At 53.6% G+C, this 15,208-nt stretch overlaps 1 protein-coding gene and 1 long non-coding RNA gene across 7 annotated transcripts in view; one reads left to right on the forward strand and one right to left on the reverse strand.

Annotated features, from left to right (window-relative positions):
* Window positions 1–1,298: 1,298 nt before the first annotated feature.
* On the reverse strand, window positions 1,299–8,490 carry LOC111151776 (pyridoxamine 5'-phosphate oxidase). 3 transcript variants are annotated; one of them, XR_002640873.1, is made up of 8 exons: window positions 8,259–8,486; window positions 7,270–7,394; window positions 5,755–5,854; window positions 4,879–4,932; window positions 4,298–4,426; window positions 3,930–4,000; window positions 3,469–3,687; window positions 2,126–2,188 (listed from the first exon to the last, which is right to left on the reverse strand). XR_002640873.1 is itself a non-coding variant. In XM_022509976.1 (7 exons), exons 1-7 carry the CDS (start codon window positions 8,394–8,396, stop codon window positions 2,113–2,115), a joined length of 693 nt encoding a protein of 230 aa, XP_022365684.1. In that variant the 5' UTR covers window positions 8,397–8,490; the 3' UTR covers window positions 1,299–2,112. The 3 variants fall into 3 exon arrangements, 2 of the variants coding, with proteins under 2 accessions (XP_022365684.1, XP_022365683.1); XM_022509976.1 differs by lacking the exon at window positions 3,469–3,687 and having other exon boundaries at window positions 1,299–2,188; window positions 8,259–8,490; XM_022509975.1 differs by lacking the exon at window positions 2,126–2,188 and having other exon boundaries at window positions 2,872–3,687.
* A 180-nt stretch (window positions 8,491–8,670) lies between these two features.
* Window positions 8,671–15,208, forward strand: part of LOC111151274 — a 30,782-nt gene continuing 24,244 nt past the window's right edge. For 3 of the 4 annotated variants that reach the window (XR_002640848.1, XR_002640849.1, XR_002640850.1), the window contains exon 1: window positions 9,115–9,637. This is a non-coding gene — a long non-coding RNA (uncharacterized LOC111151274). Of the gene's footprint in view, window positions 8,721–9,114; window positions 9,638–15,208 lie in introns of those variants that run through there. The other variant, XR_002640851.1, reaches the window with a different exon arrangement.

Raw genomic sequence — 15,208 nt, forward strand, 5'->3', positions numbered from 1 at the left:
GCCGCTCCACCCCAGGGAGTGTTGCTCAGGAAATTTATTACCAAAACAAACAGAACCATACAAGGGGGCCTTTGTTGGGTGGCCTCACCCAGGCTAGGGGGGACTGTGAGGATGAGTGACACCAGGAGCTGGAGGGAGGGAAGGTGGGCTGGTTCAGGTAAGCTGCTGTTCCCCAGGCCTCTTTTCCTATCCCTCCCACCTCGTAGAACTTCTAGGGTCCTTCCAATTACCCAATCCGTGAAGTGTCCCATGGAGGACCTGACTTCCCCCTACTCTAGTCCTGTCCACTGTGAATAGCCAGTGTTTACTAAGAGTTTATAGTGGACCAGGCCCTGTGGCAAGTACTCCGTGAGGTTCCTCGGTCAGTCCCCTCATCACCTTGAGACAGGTGCTGTCATTATCCCCATTTTCCAGCTGAGTTAGTTGAGGCGGAGAAGTGAAGGCACTTGCTTGCCATGGTGGAGCCGGGACTGAAGTCCGAGCTGGTGTGTGCCCATGACTGCGGCCCACGGCCCCCTCCATGCTTGATCTGCCTCTGCTCGGGGGATGGGAAACTGAGGCTCAGAGCAAAAAAAGGAGTCCAGTCACCTTCTGCAGAAGGGGAGGTAGGGTGGCAGAGGGTAATGGCCTGGGTTTTAGAATCCTGATTCTGGCACCAGTAGGGGAGAGCTAACCAGCTCAGAGGCTGAGTGTCCTCTGAGACATCAGACCACTTCCGCCCATCCTGAGATTGCTTGAGGGAGGGGGGTTTAGGGATGAGCCTGGGCCCTGGGCCCCCCGGCCCGGCTTCTATCCAATAATGACACCACATGGCCACTATTACCCTGGTGCGTGAGATCCTGCTCTAGTCTCTGATGTCCGCAGGAACCTTCCATGGAAACCCCAGTTACCCCTAAGCTGGGGGGCAGGGGGTAGGTGTGTGCTAAAAGCCAAAGGGAAATCTGGCTGGCCAGGGAGTCAGAGGGAGGCAGCTGCAAACTTCCACAAGGCCAGAGGAGGAACTGAGAGTGCAAATATGGGCAGGAGCTGTGAGAGGCTATGGGTTATCGACCACAGTTTCACTGGGACACGACCCAATGGGGGGAAGGGGGAGGCAGGAGGGGCAGGCTCCAACTGGCCTGCACTGCCCAGGAGGGGTCAACCTTGGGCGGTGGGCTCCCCCTGCTGGCCATCCAACCACTATGGAGAGGAGGAGTTGAGCCGGGAGGGGGGCCCTTAAGCCCCCAACTCCCTCCTTCCTAGGCTGGTGGTGGGGGATGCGAGGATGTGGCTGGGCCAGCCTGAACATTAATATCACACACGGCTGAACAAGTTTTATTACAGACTTGGCACAGTGATTGTCAAAGAACAGGAGAGGAACAGCTGAACCCAGGCTCAGATAGGGGGTGGGGGATACAGAGCTCCTAGTAATGGGACAAGGCAGAGAAGGGCACCCCAGCACCATCTCCTTTGGTGGCCATAGGGTTAGCATCGTGCCTTCCCACACTCAGGCTTAAGAGGGGGATCAACCCCCCACAGGGGCCCCTTGGGAGGAGCCCATGAATGGCAGACACCAAACCAGCGCGCACGCCCACACAGGAATGAAACAGTTTACAGAGCTGGTGAGTTCCATGCCAACGTGCAAAATAACAGTTCTCAGATTCTGGCTTAGTCACAGCAAACATTTACCCAGCCTGGCTCCCCTCCACAGCCTGGAGGCCATTCGTTCAAGTTGTCCTTGGTCACCAGACTTGTGCTCAAGAAGTGTGCAAACACAGTTCAGCGCGGGCCTCAGTCCAGGCCTGATGAGGAATCCCATGGTGAGGGTGGGAGGTCATTGCTTTGTGGAGGTGGGGGACACTGAAACCGGTCACCTGGGGTGGGGGCTTATTAAATGCAGGACGGGATTCATGGGTGGGCTGAGGGTGGGCTCCTAAATGGTGGTGCTGCTGGTCCGTGGATCACATGGAGTAGCAAGGATCTAAACTCGGGGGTCTCAACTTTTGGCTGCACAGAAGTCCCTGGGGAGCTTTTATGTTCCCCAAAGTTCAGACCTCACTCAGACCAGTGAAACCATGTGTGACAAACGCTTCCTGGGTAATTCCAGCAGGGATGGAAACCCGTGTCTAGGAGTCATCCCCCGCAGAGGAGGGGAGCAGCTGAAGGGGATCCATGAGTACCGAAATGTATCTCTGTAACAATTCTATACCTGGAAAATGAAACAGATATCTGTGTATGTGCGCGCGCGTGTGCGCGCACACACACGTATTGTTCTCAGAAACGAATATGGAAAGTAAAGCTTGACTGAAATCTGCCTGGCTCGTAGGTATAAGTCATGAAGCCCTTCTATAAAACTCCTGACTCCCTGGGATCGAATACTTCTAGAGACACTTGCTACCTAACTAGGTAGCCCACTCCCGATTACTCGATCATGGTTGTCTCAAGTCTCTCCCCCAACTGAGAGGAAACCTACGTCCGTGCAACTCCCACCTCTGGGTCCTCTGGAGCTCCAGAGAATACATTTAATCTCTTTTCCGCGCTGTTGCGCTTCTGATAAGGGGAAGCAGTTATCAGTAGGGTACAGGGCTATAAAAATATCCTATTAGTAAGTTAATGAAGTTTCTTTTAGTTGCAAGCAACAGAAATTGATTCTGGCTAGTTTAAGCCAAAAACTTCCTTTTAGAAAAAACAAAACGAGGGGCGCCTGGGTGGCTCAGTGGGTTAAGCCGCTGCCTTCGGCTCAGGTCATGATCTCAGGGTCCTGGGATCGAGTCCCGCATCAGGCTCTCTGCTCAGCAGGGAGCCTGCTTCCCTCTCTCTCTCTCTCTCTCTGCCTGCCTCTCTGTCTACTTGTGATCTCTGTCAAATAAATAAATAAAATCTTTAAAAAAAAAAACAAAAAAAAAACCGAAACAAACAAAAAAAGGGATAATGGGTGTTTTCAGGCAGGAGGAGTTAACACAGCCCACACGTGGGGAGGCGGGATCCAAGGGTCACTCAGGGAATGACAAGAGAAGTGGCTGGAAACTGTTGCTTCTTGGCTGCCATTAAGGACTTGCTAAAATGCCTCTCACGCTCTGGATCTCTCCCTGTCAAATTTCAAATTGTTGACAAGAAAAAAAAAAACAACAGATTGTCTACACTGCCTTGGATGCTTAGGCTGGAACCAGGCCGATCCCGGCGGTATGACCCAGTCACACCCTAACAGGGCAGCAGGACCCCAGGTCCCTGGAAAAGGGAACCACACCAGCTACTACCTCTAGAGGGAGCTATTCCAATAAATCATATTCAAGGTCAAGAAAATAATTATGGGATTTTTTTTTCCCCATTTGTGATTCTCTCTGCCACTGTTTACGCTCCACTAGACTACCTACTTGAGAGCCAACTAAAGATACAGAATTTGGAGCTTGAACTCTGAAGAGCTTTAAATATAAGGAGTGGGGGAGGGAAATGGGTTGAGTCTAGAAGGTCACGCCCACCATCCCATACCCTCTCTTAGCACCCAGCGCCAGCTCCAGCAGGCGCCAGCAGACTTCGAGTCAGGGTGCGAGCCTCTCGTATAGCCAGTCTTCCTCCCCACGGTGGGTCATGGGCCCCAAAGGGGAGTCTCCTGTCGGCAGGCCCCGCCGGAAGAGGATCCGGTCATGCAGACGGTTGGTTTGGCCCTGCCAGAACTCCATCACTCGCGGGTACAGGATGTAGCCACCCCTTCAAGGAGAAGCAGCGGGTTTGGTGCTCTGTGCAATTTTCCAGCAGGACACCGCCCCCACCCTTGGGGTCCCCATCCCAGCCCATCCCAGGGCCCCTTGATGGAAGTCGGAAGGATGAATCTGATGATGTTTGGGTGGTGGGGAGGCAGGGAGTAGGTCTGTAATGCCACAGATAGAGCGGTTTTGAGTAAACATGAAGGTTCTGTGCCCCGGCCTGGACGGCCACCAGCTATCACTCACCAGTACTTCGGCTTTGGCACCTCTTGCTCTTGGTAGAGCTGCTCCAGTTCCTCATTCTTCTTTCTCAGATACTGTCCAGGGGAAGGAAACACAGTAAGGCCTGGACTGAGTCAGTGATTCACTTACTAACCGTTTACTAAGTACGTGCCTTGGCCCAGGGGACGCAGGTGATCAAGAGAGGCTGGCCTCTCTCCTCTCGGAGCACAGTCAGAGGGTCAGACAAAGGAAGTCCATTTCCCCCACTTCCCCAAGGAGACCACCCCTTCATTTTGCTGGAGAGGGTGGGCCCTGGCACTTCTAGTGGACAGCCGCTGGGGGATGAGCTAAGGCCCCTGCCACCCAGAGAACCAAGGAGGAACCCAACTCACCTCCCGATCGGGGATCACAGAACTCTGGTTACTGACCACAGCCCCGATTTGGCTGCTCTTAGGGCGGGAGTGGAAGTAGCACTCAGCCTCCTCTTCGGGCAGCTTCTTCACGGAGCCCTCCACACGCACCTGCTCAGAGACTGCCCTGGCTAGATGGCATTCATCGCCATCTGCCCTCCCCACCAACACAGGTCCCCTTCCTCTCTTTCTTCCCTTCTCCACCGCCCCACCACTGCCGGCTCCAACTAGGCCAGCTCATTAAGAGAGACAGGAAGGGGACGCCTGGGTGGCTTAGTTGGTTAAGCGGCTGCCTTCGGCTCAGGTCATGATCCCAGCGTCCTGGGATCGAGTCCCACATCGGGCTCCTTGCTCATCAGGGAGCCTGCTTCTCCCTCTGCCTCTGCCTGCCATTCTGTCTGCCTGTGCTTGCTCTCTCTCCCTCTCTCTCTCTCTGACAAATAAATAAATTAAAAAAATCTTTAAAAAAAAAAAAAGAGAGAGAGACTGGTCTGCCTGGCCTGATGCCCTCCACTGGGCTCCTCCGTAGCAAGCCCCAGGTTGTCCCGGGAATGCTCACTCACCTGACGGTTGAGGGGCTCCCAGTAGAAGACAAGGGAAGCAAAGGGATTGGAGTCCTGGAAATGAAAGAGAACTCACAGTCGGCCATCCGAACAGCAGGGAGAACACCTCCACCATGCAGAAAGGAGGCAGGAAGCCTGCAGCGTGCAGACCCATGGGGCAGGTATTCACTGGCACATCTCATCTAAACCCTCATAGGTAGGCCTGCTTTTCCAGGGGTGGAGACAGACTCAGACAGGTTAAGGAACCTGCCCAAGCTCACATAGGAAGTGCTAGAGCCGCACTGCGAACCTGAGCCAGATGGACTCCAGAGTGAGGCTCTGCCATTTCTCTCATCCATAGATGTGCAAGTCGCAGAAATGCATCTATGGGCGCCATGGGCTTGGGGAGTCCTTTGGATTCATGAGTCGAACACACAAAAAGGATCAACTCTGGGCTTGACACCAGGAGAGGCGCAGAGGGAACACCGGGCGTACAATGAATGCAGCCTCTGTCCCCACAGAGCTTCCTGGGTGTTTAGTGGAGGAGACAAATCTCAATCACATAACCAAACAAAGGCACAGTTATCAATGGAAAACAAGGCAGCAAGTAAAGTTACAAGTTACCAAGAGGGTGAACAGCTGATGTGGCATGGGGATCGAGGACTTTCCCAAGGAGGTTACACGGGAGCTGAGAGCCAAAGGGACAGGAGCTACTTAGGGAAGCAGATGACAGAGATGGGGTGGTCAGAGAGAGCACTCCTTCACAGCAGAGAGAAGGGCAAGTGCCAAGGCCCGCAGGCTGGACGGCGCCTGAGCATAGCCAGCAAGCAGGATGTGGTGGGGGTGGCACCGGAGGGTGATGAAGGAAGCCAGGGCTGGCCCCTGCGGGCCCCTCACCAGCTCTTTTCCCTTCCGACTCTCGAAGTTAGTGAAGAAGCGGAAGCCATCCTTGCCAAAGCCCTTCAGCAGCACCATGCGGGCAGAGGGTTTTCCGTCTCTGGGCAAAGACCAGAGTGTGTGGTCAGAGCCCATGTCATTGTCCTTGCTACCACCCCTCTCCCCAGGTGCTCCCCTGCACTCCCCATGCCTCTGCCTTCTTATTCTGCACTGTCAGGGGATGCCAGCCACCCATGGCCACCCCACCCCCACCCTGAGGATCTGTCCTAGAGGTATGGGCAGGACACTGCTGCCTGGGACTTGTCATAGACTGAACTGTGTCTCCCTAAAATTCTATGTTGAAGCCCCCAAAGTGGCTCTATTTGGAGACAGAGCTTTTAGAGAGATAATTAAGATTAAATGAGGTCATAAAGGTAAGACTCTAATCCAATAGGCCTGGTGTCCAGAAAGATCTCTGTCTCTCTCTCTCTCCTTCTCCCTCCCTTCCTCCCTCCCATCCCCTGCATGTACCATGGAAAGGCCATGCAAGGACACAGCAAAAAGGTGGCCATCTACAAGCCAGAAAGAGAGGCCTCCCAAGGAACCCATCCTGACAGCACCTTGATCTTGGACTTCTAGCTCTCAGAGCTGTGAGGAAATAAATCTCTGCTGGTTACACTTACCAGTCAGTGGTATTTTATTACCTAGCAGGTTAACAAGGCTCTTGGGGCAGTGACCAACAATGACACAACCAGTTAGGGCTTAGCGATCACAGAAAGGGCAGTTACATTAGGACCTCTGCTCAGACTCTGGGGAATATCCTGGGGCACAGTACCAGAGCCCTGCCTTCAAGGCCTTACACTTTTTTTTTTTAAAGATTTTATTTATTTGAGAGAGAGAGAGAGAGTATGAGCTGGGGGGCTGGGGAGGAGCAGAGGGAAAGGGAGAAGCAGACTCCCCACTGAGCAGCAACCCTGGCGGCTCAATCCCAGAACCCTGAGATCATGCCATGAGCTGAAACCAAGAGTCAGATGCTTCCCCAATGAGCCACCCAGGCGCCTCAAGACCTTACACTTTAAAGCGTGGGGACAAGAGTTGAATAACAGGCTAATGTAAGAGGTGTCTCAAGGTTATATGACTGATTGTCAAATACATAATACAACCAAGCACTACGCTAGATTTCAGGAGAGGTAGAGAGCTTTATGGAGAAGTTCCAGGAGATGTAGCTTTTAAAGGACAGGTGGGAATTGAGTAAATGGGGAGATAAGGGAGACATGGGTGTTGGGGGTGAGAGCAACAGGGGCAGAGATGAATGAGGGACTACATTTTTATTACTGAAATGGAATTAAGTAAAGTCTGATCTTTGTTTACAGGTAAGGACACAAAGGCCCAGAGAGGACAACTAACTTGCCTGAGGTCACACAGCATGTTAGTAACACAGCTATAAACATAAATTTGCATTCCACCAAGTTGAGAGCTTCCTAGTTTCTTACTTCACCTGTACCCACCCACAGACGGGCCCACGGCTATGCCCACCTGGTGCAGGTAGCCAGACACATGGCATTGGCTTCCCCTATGTCAGGACACTGAACGGCCTCCTCAAACCAGGCAGCAAACTGCTTCATGGGGTCCAGGGAAGTCAGCTGAGTTTCCTCAAATGCCTGGGAAAGGAGAGTTTTATTTAATGAACACATATAACTCTTACTGTGTATGTGGTACTGTTCCAGGCACTGTTGGTAACAAAAAACAGTACCCAGGAAATAGGTTCTGCTAGCTCCATTGTACAGGTGAGGACAGAGGCATAAAAAACATGGCGTAACTCGCCAGGTCCCACAGCAGTGATGGATGAATCAGAGTTTCATGTCATGAGCATCAAACCTATCACCTGGGGAGCATAAAAGAAAAAAGCCATATCCCTGGTCTCCACCCCCACAAATTCTCCGTAGGTCTGAGGTTCGGTGAAAAACTGCATGTTTAACAACTATTTCTGGAAATGCTCACACGCAACTAGATTTAGAAACTGCAGCTCTGGGCCTCAATTCTAAAACAGTTGGTTTCTCCTTCAAGGAGGGAAAAGGAAAAGAACTTCTCCAAAAGGGAAGGAAAGGTACTGACGGCAGTGAGATCTAGGCGCTCTCTCCTCCCTTCCGTCCGTGAGTCACTACCCCTCCCCCATGTGTTACTTATCAAATATTTAGAAGCTGATTATCACTGTTCTAAGCACTTTGCAAATATCAAAGTCCACAACATCCCTGCGAGTTAGGTACTCACTTCCCAGGTGAGGAAACTGAGGCCCAGAGAGGTTGTTAGTGACGCACTCGTGAGTGGCAGGATCCCACCCCGGGGCCTCTCCAGAGCTGGCGTTCTCACCCGCGGCAACTCGCAGCCTCTCTTCATCCTTGTTCCCCAGAGCCCCTTACACCCCTGGTTGTCTTGGAACCCCCTTCTCCTACGGGGGTGACCCCAATCCCACCCCGTGAGGCTCCTCCCCCGCCCTGCGGGAGGTCTTGCCTCGGTGGCCGCACCTCTCGGTCCCCGCGGTAACTCTTGCGCATCGGGCCCAGGTCCATGCTGACACCGCCACCGTATAGGTGGTGGAGGTAGCGGGGCCACTCGGCAGGTCGCCCGAACGTCACGGTGACGCCTCGCAATCCGCACGTCATGAGGCCGCCAGCCACGTGACCCACCGTCGCCCAGCGCTGGGTTCCGTTGGATTCGGAACCAATTTCTCAGCCCGGGAGTTTACCCAGGGGACGGAAGAATTCCCCTGCTAACATGTCCTAAGTCCTCGGAGCCAATGGGAGCTCGGGGTCGGAGGAGGGAGACAGGCGCGGAGAGACCATTGGTTGGAGTTTTCCGGGAGCGAGGCCAATTAGAGCGAGAATAGAGGAACCCAGCGGCCAATGGGTGGCGCCTCCGGGGGCGGGAGCAGAGAGACAAGGAAATGCTGTCACCGCCGTTAACACGCACGTGGAGGTTTGTTAAAGGTATAGGGACTGCAGCCGCCCAGGCGGGGGGCGGGGAATGAGTCGCTGGGGGCTTGAGGGGAGTGGTCAATGTTAAGTGGCTGGCCCCTAGCAGGTGCCTGGAGGAGAGCCTAGTGCAGGAAGTAGCCCCCTGGGGGGAGAAGCCGGTGGGCTGGGAAAGGACAAATGGAAAACAAATTAGGGGCCAATCTCTGAGGCAAGGTGATGGGGAGACACAGAAGGTGGGGGAGTCCGGTTGGGGGAAGAAATTGGGGCTGGAGAGTGGGAGAGGTTGAAGTGAGTTGTGGATCACAGAGGAATAGGGGCTGTGTATTGTGCGTGAGGGTATGGGGGGGGTTCTCTGGGGGGGGGGGGGGGGAGATGCAGCAGGGTCAGGAAGAGATTTTGGGGTGGGAAGAAAGCCTGCTGAGTGGAAAGGGGAAAAGGGAAATTTGAGATCAAGCCATCCCAGACCAGAGCCATCTTCCTTGTCCAGCTCTGAACTCCCTCTCTCTGCCTCATTTCTTTAACCCCGGGTCAGAGCATGCTGCTCCCTTTGCTCATGATTTCTCCTTTCCTGGTGCAGCGGAGTTCACACTAGCTGGTGTTCTGGTAGATGGAAAGGTTGCCTCTCCTGGGCTTCCCTCATTTTAGCCGGGTTCCCCCCTTCTTCACGTTTTGCCCTTCCTAGGTAGTTGGAGTCTAGTTCCTAGGTAATGCCAGCCATAGCTGAGGGCCAGGGGAGCAGGTGGCTGTGCAAAGCCACTTCCAGCCTGTGGACAAGGGGCTGAGACACGGAAAATCTACCAGTGCCCATTCCGGCTTAGGCCTGGCTGGGGCAGCCTTGGGTCAAGTCCTCTCTGTAGTCCCGGTTTCCACCAACATCAGGAAGGGGAGCCGCAAGAACCATCTAGGCAGGCGCCCGGGGACTGTGTCAGGTAAGGGGAACGTCCTGCCCTGCCCAGGTCTTTGCATTACCAGGTGGCAAGCTTCATAAAGCCCTACATTAGATACCTATCATCTTTTATTATACAGATGTAGCTTGAGCCAAATGGAATCTGGAAGACCAATTTGCTACAATGAAATAATACATGTCTCAAGGCTTAATGATGTTGATCTGTGGATTCTCTACTGGTTGGAATTTTTTTTGCCGCATCGTTTTCCTCCATCTACATGACTGAGAGTTGTCTGGACTGACTTTGTTGTCTTTCCACATGGGAGCATTGCTGTTCTTGGCTCCTCCCAAGCCCCTGCACTTGGACCTGTGTAAGCGTGATTAGTGCCCTTCAATACAGATGATTTGTGCATGGGGCCACACTCTTAGCACTCCTGGGCTATGCTACTCTGGATTTGGGAGACTAGGGCACCAGACTAAGATTATTTGAATAGTTTAAATAGCTTAAAAGCCAAGCGCTCAGTTAGGTATTTATTCATTCCATAGACATTTGTTAAAGACTTTTTTTTTTTTTTTTTAGGATTTTATTTATTTGTCAGAGAGAGAGAGAGCACAAGCAGGGGGAGCAGCAGGCAGAGGGAAAAGCAGGCCCCATGCTGAGCAGGGAGCCTGATGTGGGACTCGATCCCAGGATTCTGGGATCATGACCTGAGCTGAAGGCAGACACTTCAGCCACCCAGGCGTCCCTGTTAAAGACACGACAACGACGACTACTACTACTACTTCTCCTCCTCCTCCTCCTTCTTCTTTTTCTTCTTCTTCTTTTATCGGGCACTGAGCTAGGTCTGAGAATACTAAGATGAAGAAGGTGACATGCTTCCTGCCCACAAGGGGTCTGTAGTCTACAGGGGAAGCAGATCTGAAGGCTGGTGGGTGACAGGTACTTAAGCAGATACTTATGTGAGGAAAAGGGGAGCAGAGAGAAAAGGTGTCACCAGGAGTCAGACAGGAAGCCTTCATAAAGGAAGGAGACATTTGATTTGTCTTATTGAGTAAGTGTTTGCCAGACGGATAATGGAATGGGCATGCCAGGAAGAGGGAACAGTGTGAATAAAGGCACGGTGTGTTGGAAATGTGGAACAACAGCCGGGCTCTCCGAGAGCAAGATAATGAGGTGGGCAGCAGGTTCGACTAACAGGCAGGGCTGGTGATCCGACAGAGGGAAAGGGCCAGGCTTTTAGACAACAATTCTGGCTTTTTTTTTTTTTTTTTTTTAATCCTTCTTGCTGTTGTCAAACCAGAGTATCTAATTTCTGTTTTTTTAAGACCAGATGGACAGAAAAAGTACTAGATTCCAACAGCCTCTCCCATCCTCGGCGATTAGCAAGGAAGTTTGCCGTTTGTTGCCTTTCTAGATTTTTCCCTCCTGCCTTGAAAATAATAAGTAGGCTTGTGTTGTGCTTTTCTGCCTAGTGGGATTTGGTGTCTGGATCACAAAGCAGCCCCACAGCTCAAAAGAGAGAGGGGACGGCCTTACTGCTACCGCTGAAACCCCAATAGGGGTTTTGTCTGGGTGGGAGAAATGAATGTTTTATTGTTCCTGCTTTTTCTTAAACACTTTGCCACCCTCCTCCCTCCCCCAACTTTGTAAAATTATTAATCTTTTCTTTTTTTTTTTTTTTTAAGATTTTATTTATTTATTTGTCAGAGAGAGAGGGAGAGAGAGCAAGCACAGGCAGACAGAATGGCAGGAAGAGACAGAGGGAGAAGCAGGCTCCCTGATGAGCAAGGAGCCCGATGTGGGACTTGATCCCAGGACGCTAGGATCATGACCTGAGCCGAAGGCAGCTGCTTAACCAACTGAGCCACCCAGGCGTCCCTTATTAATCTTTTCTTGAGAGAGTCTTAAGTATATAGAAAATGAGTGGTAATGCTTCATCGTACAGAAGAGGCACCCTGGTTTCTCAGTATGAAACGAAAGGGCTGTGTTGTGGGGTTGGGGACTGTGCCTCGCCTGTCTTCTTCCCATGTTTTTGCCTTTATGTTCTTAAGTCACCTTTTTGTCTAATTGTTTGGGTGAATTCTGTATTTCACTTGGATCTTAGTGACTGTGTCTGGGGACCTGGCTCTGGTGACTGAGTGGCTGGTGGGTCAGGGAGTGAAAGGCAGGGACACAGAGACATCAAGCGACCCTGCAGAAGCTGGGAGCCGGGAGCCTGGTGCAGGAGTCTGGGATGGGGCCCCAGGCGAGGCTATCACTCATGGGGATAAGCTGAGGCGCCATGGGTGGGACTGTTTGTTGAAGTGAGGCATGTTGGAGGAGGAGGTTTGGGGGAAAGAGGAAGCCGATCAGACCTGCTGAGTGTGAGGGTTTATGGGACACGCCTGTTTGGCCAGGTTTGATCATTGGGTCTAGAGCTTAGGGGAGAGGTCTAGGCTGATGAGACTGGGTTGGGCGTCGCTAGCTCCGGAGGTGGCACCCGAAGCCATGCGGGTGGATGAGAATGTCTGAGAAGAGGGCCTGGGAGAATTAAGGAGGATGAGGGGCAGGGAGGGACGAGGCCCAGGAAGATGGCAGTGATGCCAGTGAAATGCAACCTTCCAGGAGGCCAACGGCAGGCCAGAGGGGTGTGCTGGGGGCCCGAGGCTCAGGCACTCTTGAGCCCAGCCTTGGGGTGCACTCAGGACACACAGAAGGGGGGGTACTTGGTGCTCTGCTGGCAGCCACCTGAGCCCCGAGTAGTATGGTTGTTGGGGGGCCCAAAAGGGAGCCGGGTCCTCAGAGGCTTGCAGTGGGATCTAGAGGAGGCTGACCCTTCCCTGAGTGGCCTGCTTGTGGTTGTGTGGTCCGCCCCTCTCACGACCCCTGTGTGTGCTCATGGATCACTTCCCAAATGCATCCTTTCGTTCGTTTTCCGCCCCAGCCCTCATTAGAAGCGTCTTCCTGGGAGGGACCACATCCCTCACTGTCTCTGGCTCCTTCTCAAAATCCCTGCCAGGAAACGCTATTCTATAATGTTTATGCATAAACTGCCTTCGTTAAGCTTCTCTGTACCTGGGTGCCAGGCATGGTGAGTGGGCCTGGGGGCCCGGTGGGGGCCGGGCTGAGTGTTTCCGTGGGCTGGAGGGATGTAACGCTTTCCAAGGCTGAGTGAGGCATTAGGGCATCAGTCCAGTCCCAGCCCTGGCTGCGTTGGTAACTGGGGCCACAGGCAGAGGGAGAGGGCCTGATGGTAGGTTCCTAGGCAGGACCCCAGGAATATGACCTGGCGGCTCCTTAGGCTTCCTTTGAGAAATCCTGGTCGGTCCTGGCTTTTGGCCTGACCCCTGGTCACTTCGCCTTTCCTCTCACCGGTGCCTGTGATGAGACAGTGTTTAACTCCCCTGATTCAAGCCCTGATTCTCGGCCCTGTACCACCATGCTTTGCTTTATTTTCAGCCAGCCCTGTTCTGTAGGCCATCTTCCCAGGCTCACTTCCTGCCCCTTCCTCTCCCTCTTCCACTCTTCCACTAGGAAATCCAGCTGCCTGCAACCTTTCCCAGCAGGACTGCAGGCCCTCTAGTGACTTCATCCCAGCCCCAAAGACCTTGGTCAGGTCACAAGAGGTCTCCCAAGGCAGTGAATCACCGCATGAGGGTCCCTGGAATCCCCCGCCGTGTAGACCTCAGTCACGCTCCGTCAGCCACGGGCGCCTGCTGCGTCCAGGTACCTGAGGGGCTGCGTGTGGCTCCCGGTCAGACTTAAGTGTGGGGCCTCAACCGGCTCTGGGAAGGTGATTATAAAGACGGACTGAGGAGTTTGAAAGAAGCCTGAGCTCTCTTTGCTGCCTTAGTAGTTTGTTTGTTTTTTAAAGGTGTTTTGCCTGGAATGGCCTTCAGGAGGGAGGATCTCAGAAAGGAGGGACCGGGCCCCCTTTCCTTCCAGGCTTGTAATCCTAGTATCTGCGGTCAAAGAACGACAGTGCTGGGACGCCTGGGTAGCTTAGTCAGTTGAGCGGCTGCCTTTGGCTCAGGTTATGATCCTAGCGTGCTGGGATTGAGTCCCACACCGGGCTCCTTGCTTGGTGGGAAGCCTGCTTCTCCCTCTGCCTCTGCCTACCTGTTTTCTCTCTCTCTGACAAATAAATAAATAAAATCTTAAAAAAAAAAAAGAGCCACAGGGCTGAGCATCACTGAGCAGACAGGAGGGAGTGGTGTGTGGTGGCCTTGGGGCAGATGACCCTGAGGAGGGAAGGGGGCAGAGGATGGTATTGGGCAGGATGGCCCCCCACTCTTGAGCTGCTGGGGGTGGCCCGCTCCCAGATTTTCAACCAGGGCCTACCAGATGTCCTGGGGACACCTCTGGCCTGGGGTGAGCCGGGGCTGCATGATACCGTCAACAGCCCCCTGCGCCCCCCTGCCCAGCAATTCTCCAGTAAACCAGGGCTGGATTAAGGCAGAGGAGGGCCCACTTGCCACCAGTGTCCCTTCTTCGCCCGTGCCATCACCCACGCCGGGCAGAATGCGCTCTCCCACTCCCTGTCTGCCTCTGGCACCCCACGGGAGGCAGAGATAGTCAGGCCTAAGTTTTGAACCTGAGTATCTCACCGGAGAGGGGAAATCCTGAGTGCCAACAGGCATTTCTGCACGTTGGGGCCTGGCACCCTCATCACCCAAGGTTGCCCAGGAGTCGGGGGAGTTTCCGTACAGGAAGCATAAAAGCATGTGACTTGGAAAAAAGCACGCTCTTAGGAAAGGATCATTTTTTGTGCAGAAGAGCAAAGCTAAGGGGGCCATGGGGCAAAAAGTGGGCAATGTGTTAATATTCCCCTTCCCTCCACCAAACCCATCTCAGAACACAGCAAGACACTTTTCCAGAAGGGAGAGACACTCCTCACGTCTCCCCCCTGCCTGTGCAGCAATGAGACGGAGGCCGGATGGAAGCTGGTTGCGGGGCCGCGGTGCCAGGGGAGAAGCACTGTTGGGCTGTGTCTCCCAAAGGGCTTGTGTGCAATGATCAGGGGCAGAGAACCTGTGACCTGAGGTCATAACCTTTTTATTTCTGTAGACATGAGGGTGGACTGGCTCTGAGGAAAAGCTCTTTGGTTGCCAAGGCAGGCCGCCAGTGACAGAGGACAAACAGGGAGGGAGCAGAGAGCTCAGCACCCAGCCCGGCAGGGCCTGGCACAAGAGCCTGGACCCTCGCTGTATCCCTTTGAGGTGAAGAGGAGCGATTGTTAGGAGAAAGCACACACTGTTCCGTGTGACTCACTTCTCCCTTCAGCCCAGATGCTCTTCTGGGCCCGCTGGGTTTAAACACGTGCACCGACGTTCTTCTCAGAGCTCTGTGCACCACCACTGCACCCCACCCCACCCCACCCAAAAGCCCCACCAAAATCGCAGAGCTGCGGCACTTGTGCTGCCCTCTCTGGGCTGGAGGACGGAAGGAAAACACAATCCGTGCCTGGGGTCCTCTCCTGGGTAAAGCTGGGTGCCCAGCTCTCCACCCTGGGAATGGAACTGCCTTTCCTCCAGACTCTCCAGCCTCCTGGAGGTGACGAAGCCGAGGGCCCTCTGGCTCTCTCCCTCCCACAGTTCTCGCTACCAGGTTTGGAGGCTGAAGCCTTCCTCCCAG

The sequence above is a fragment of the Enhydra lutris genome, unplaced genomic scaffold (genome assembly GCF_002288905.1).
Source record: "Enhydra lutris kenyoni isolate GAN:26980312 unplaced genomic scaffold, ASM228890v2 scaffoldscaffold26, whole genome shotgun sequence".
NCBI classification, from domain to species: Eukaryota; Metazoa; Chordata; class Mammalia; order Carnivora; family Mustelidae; genus Enhydra; species Enhydra lutris.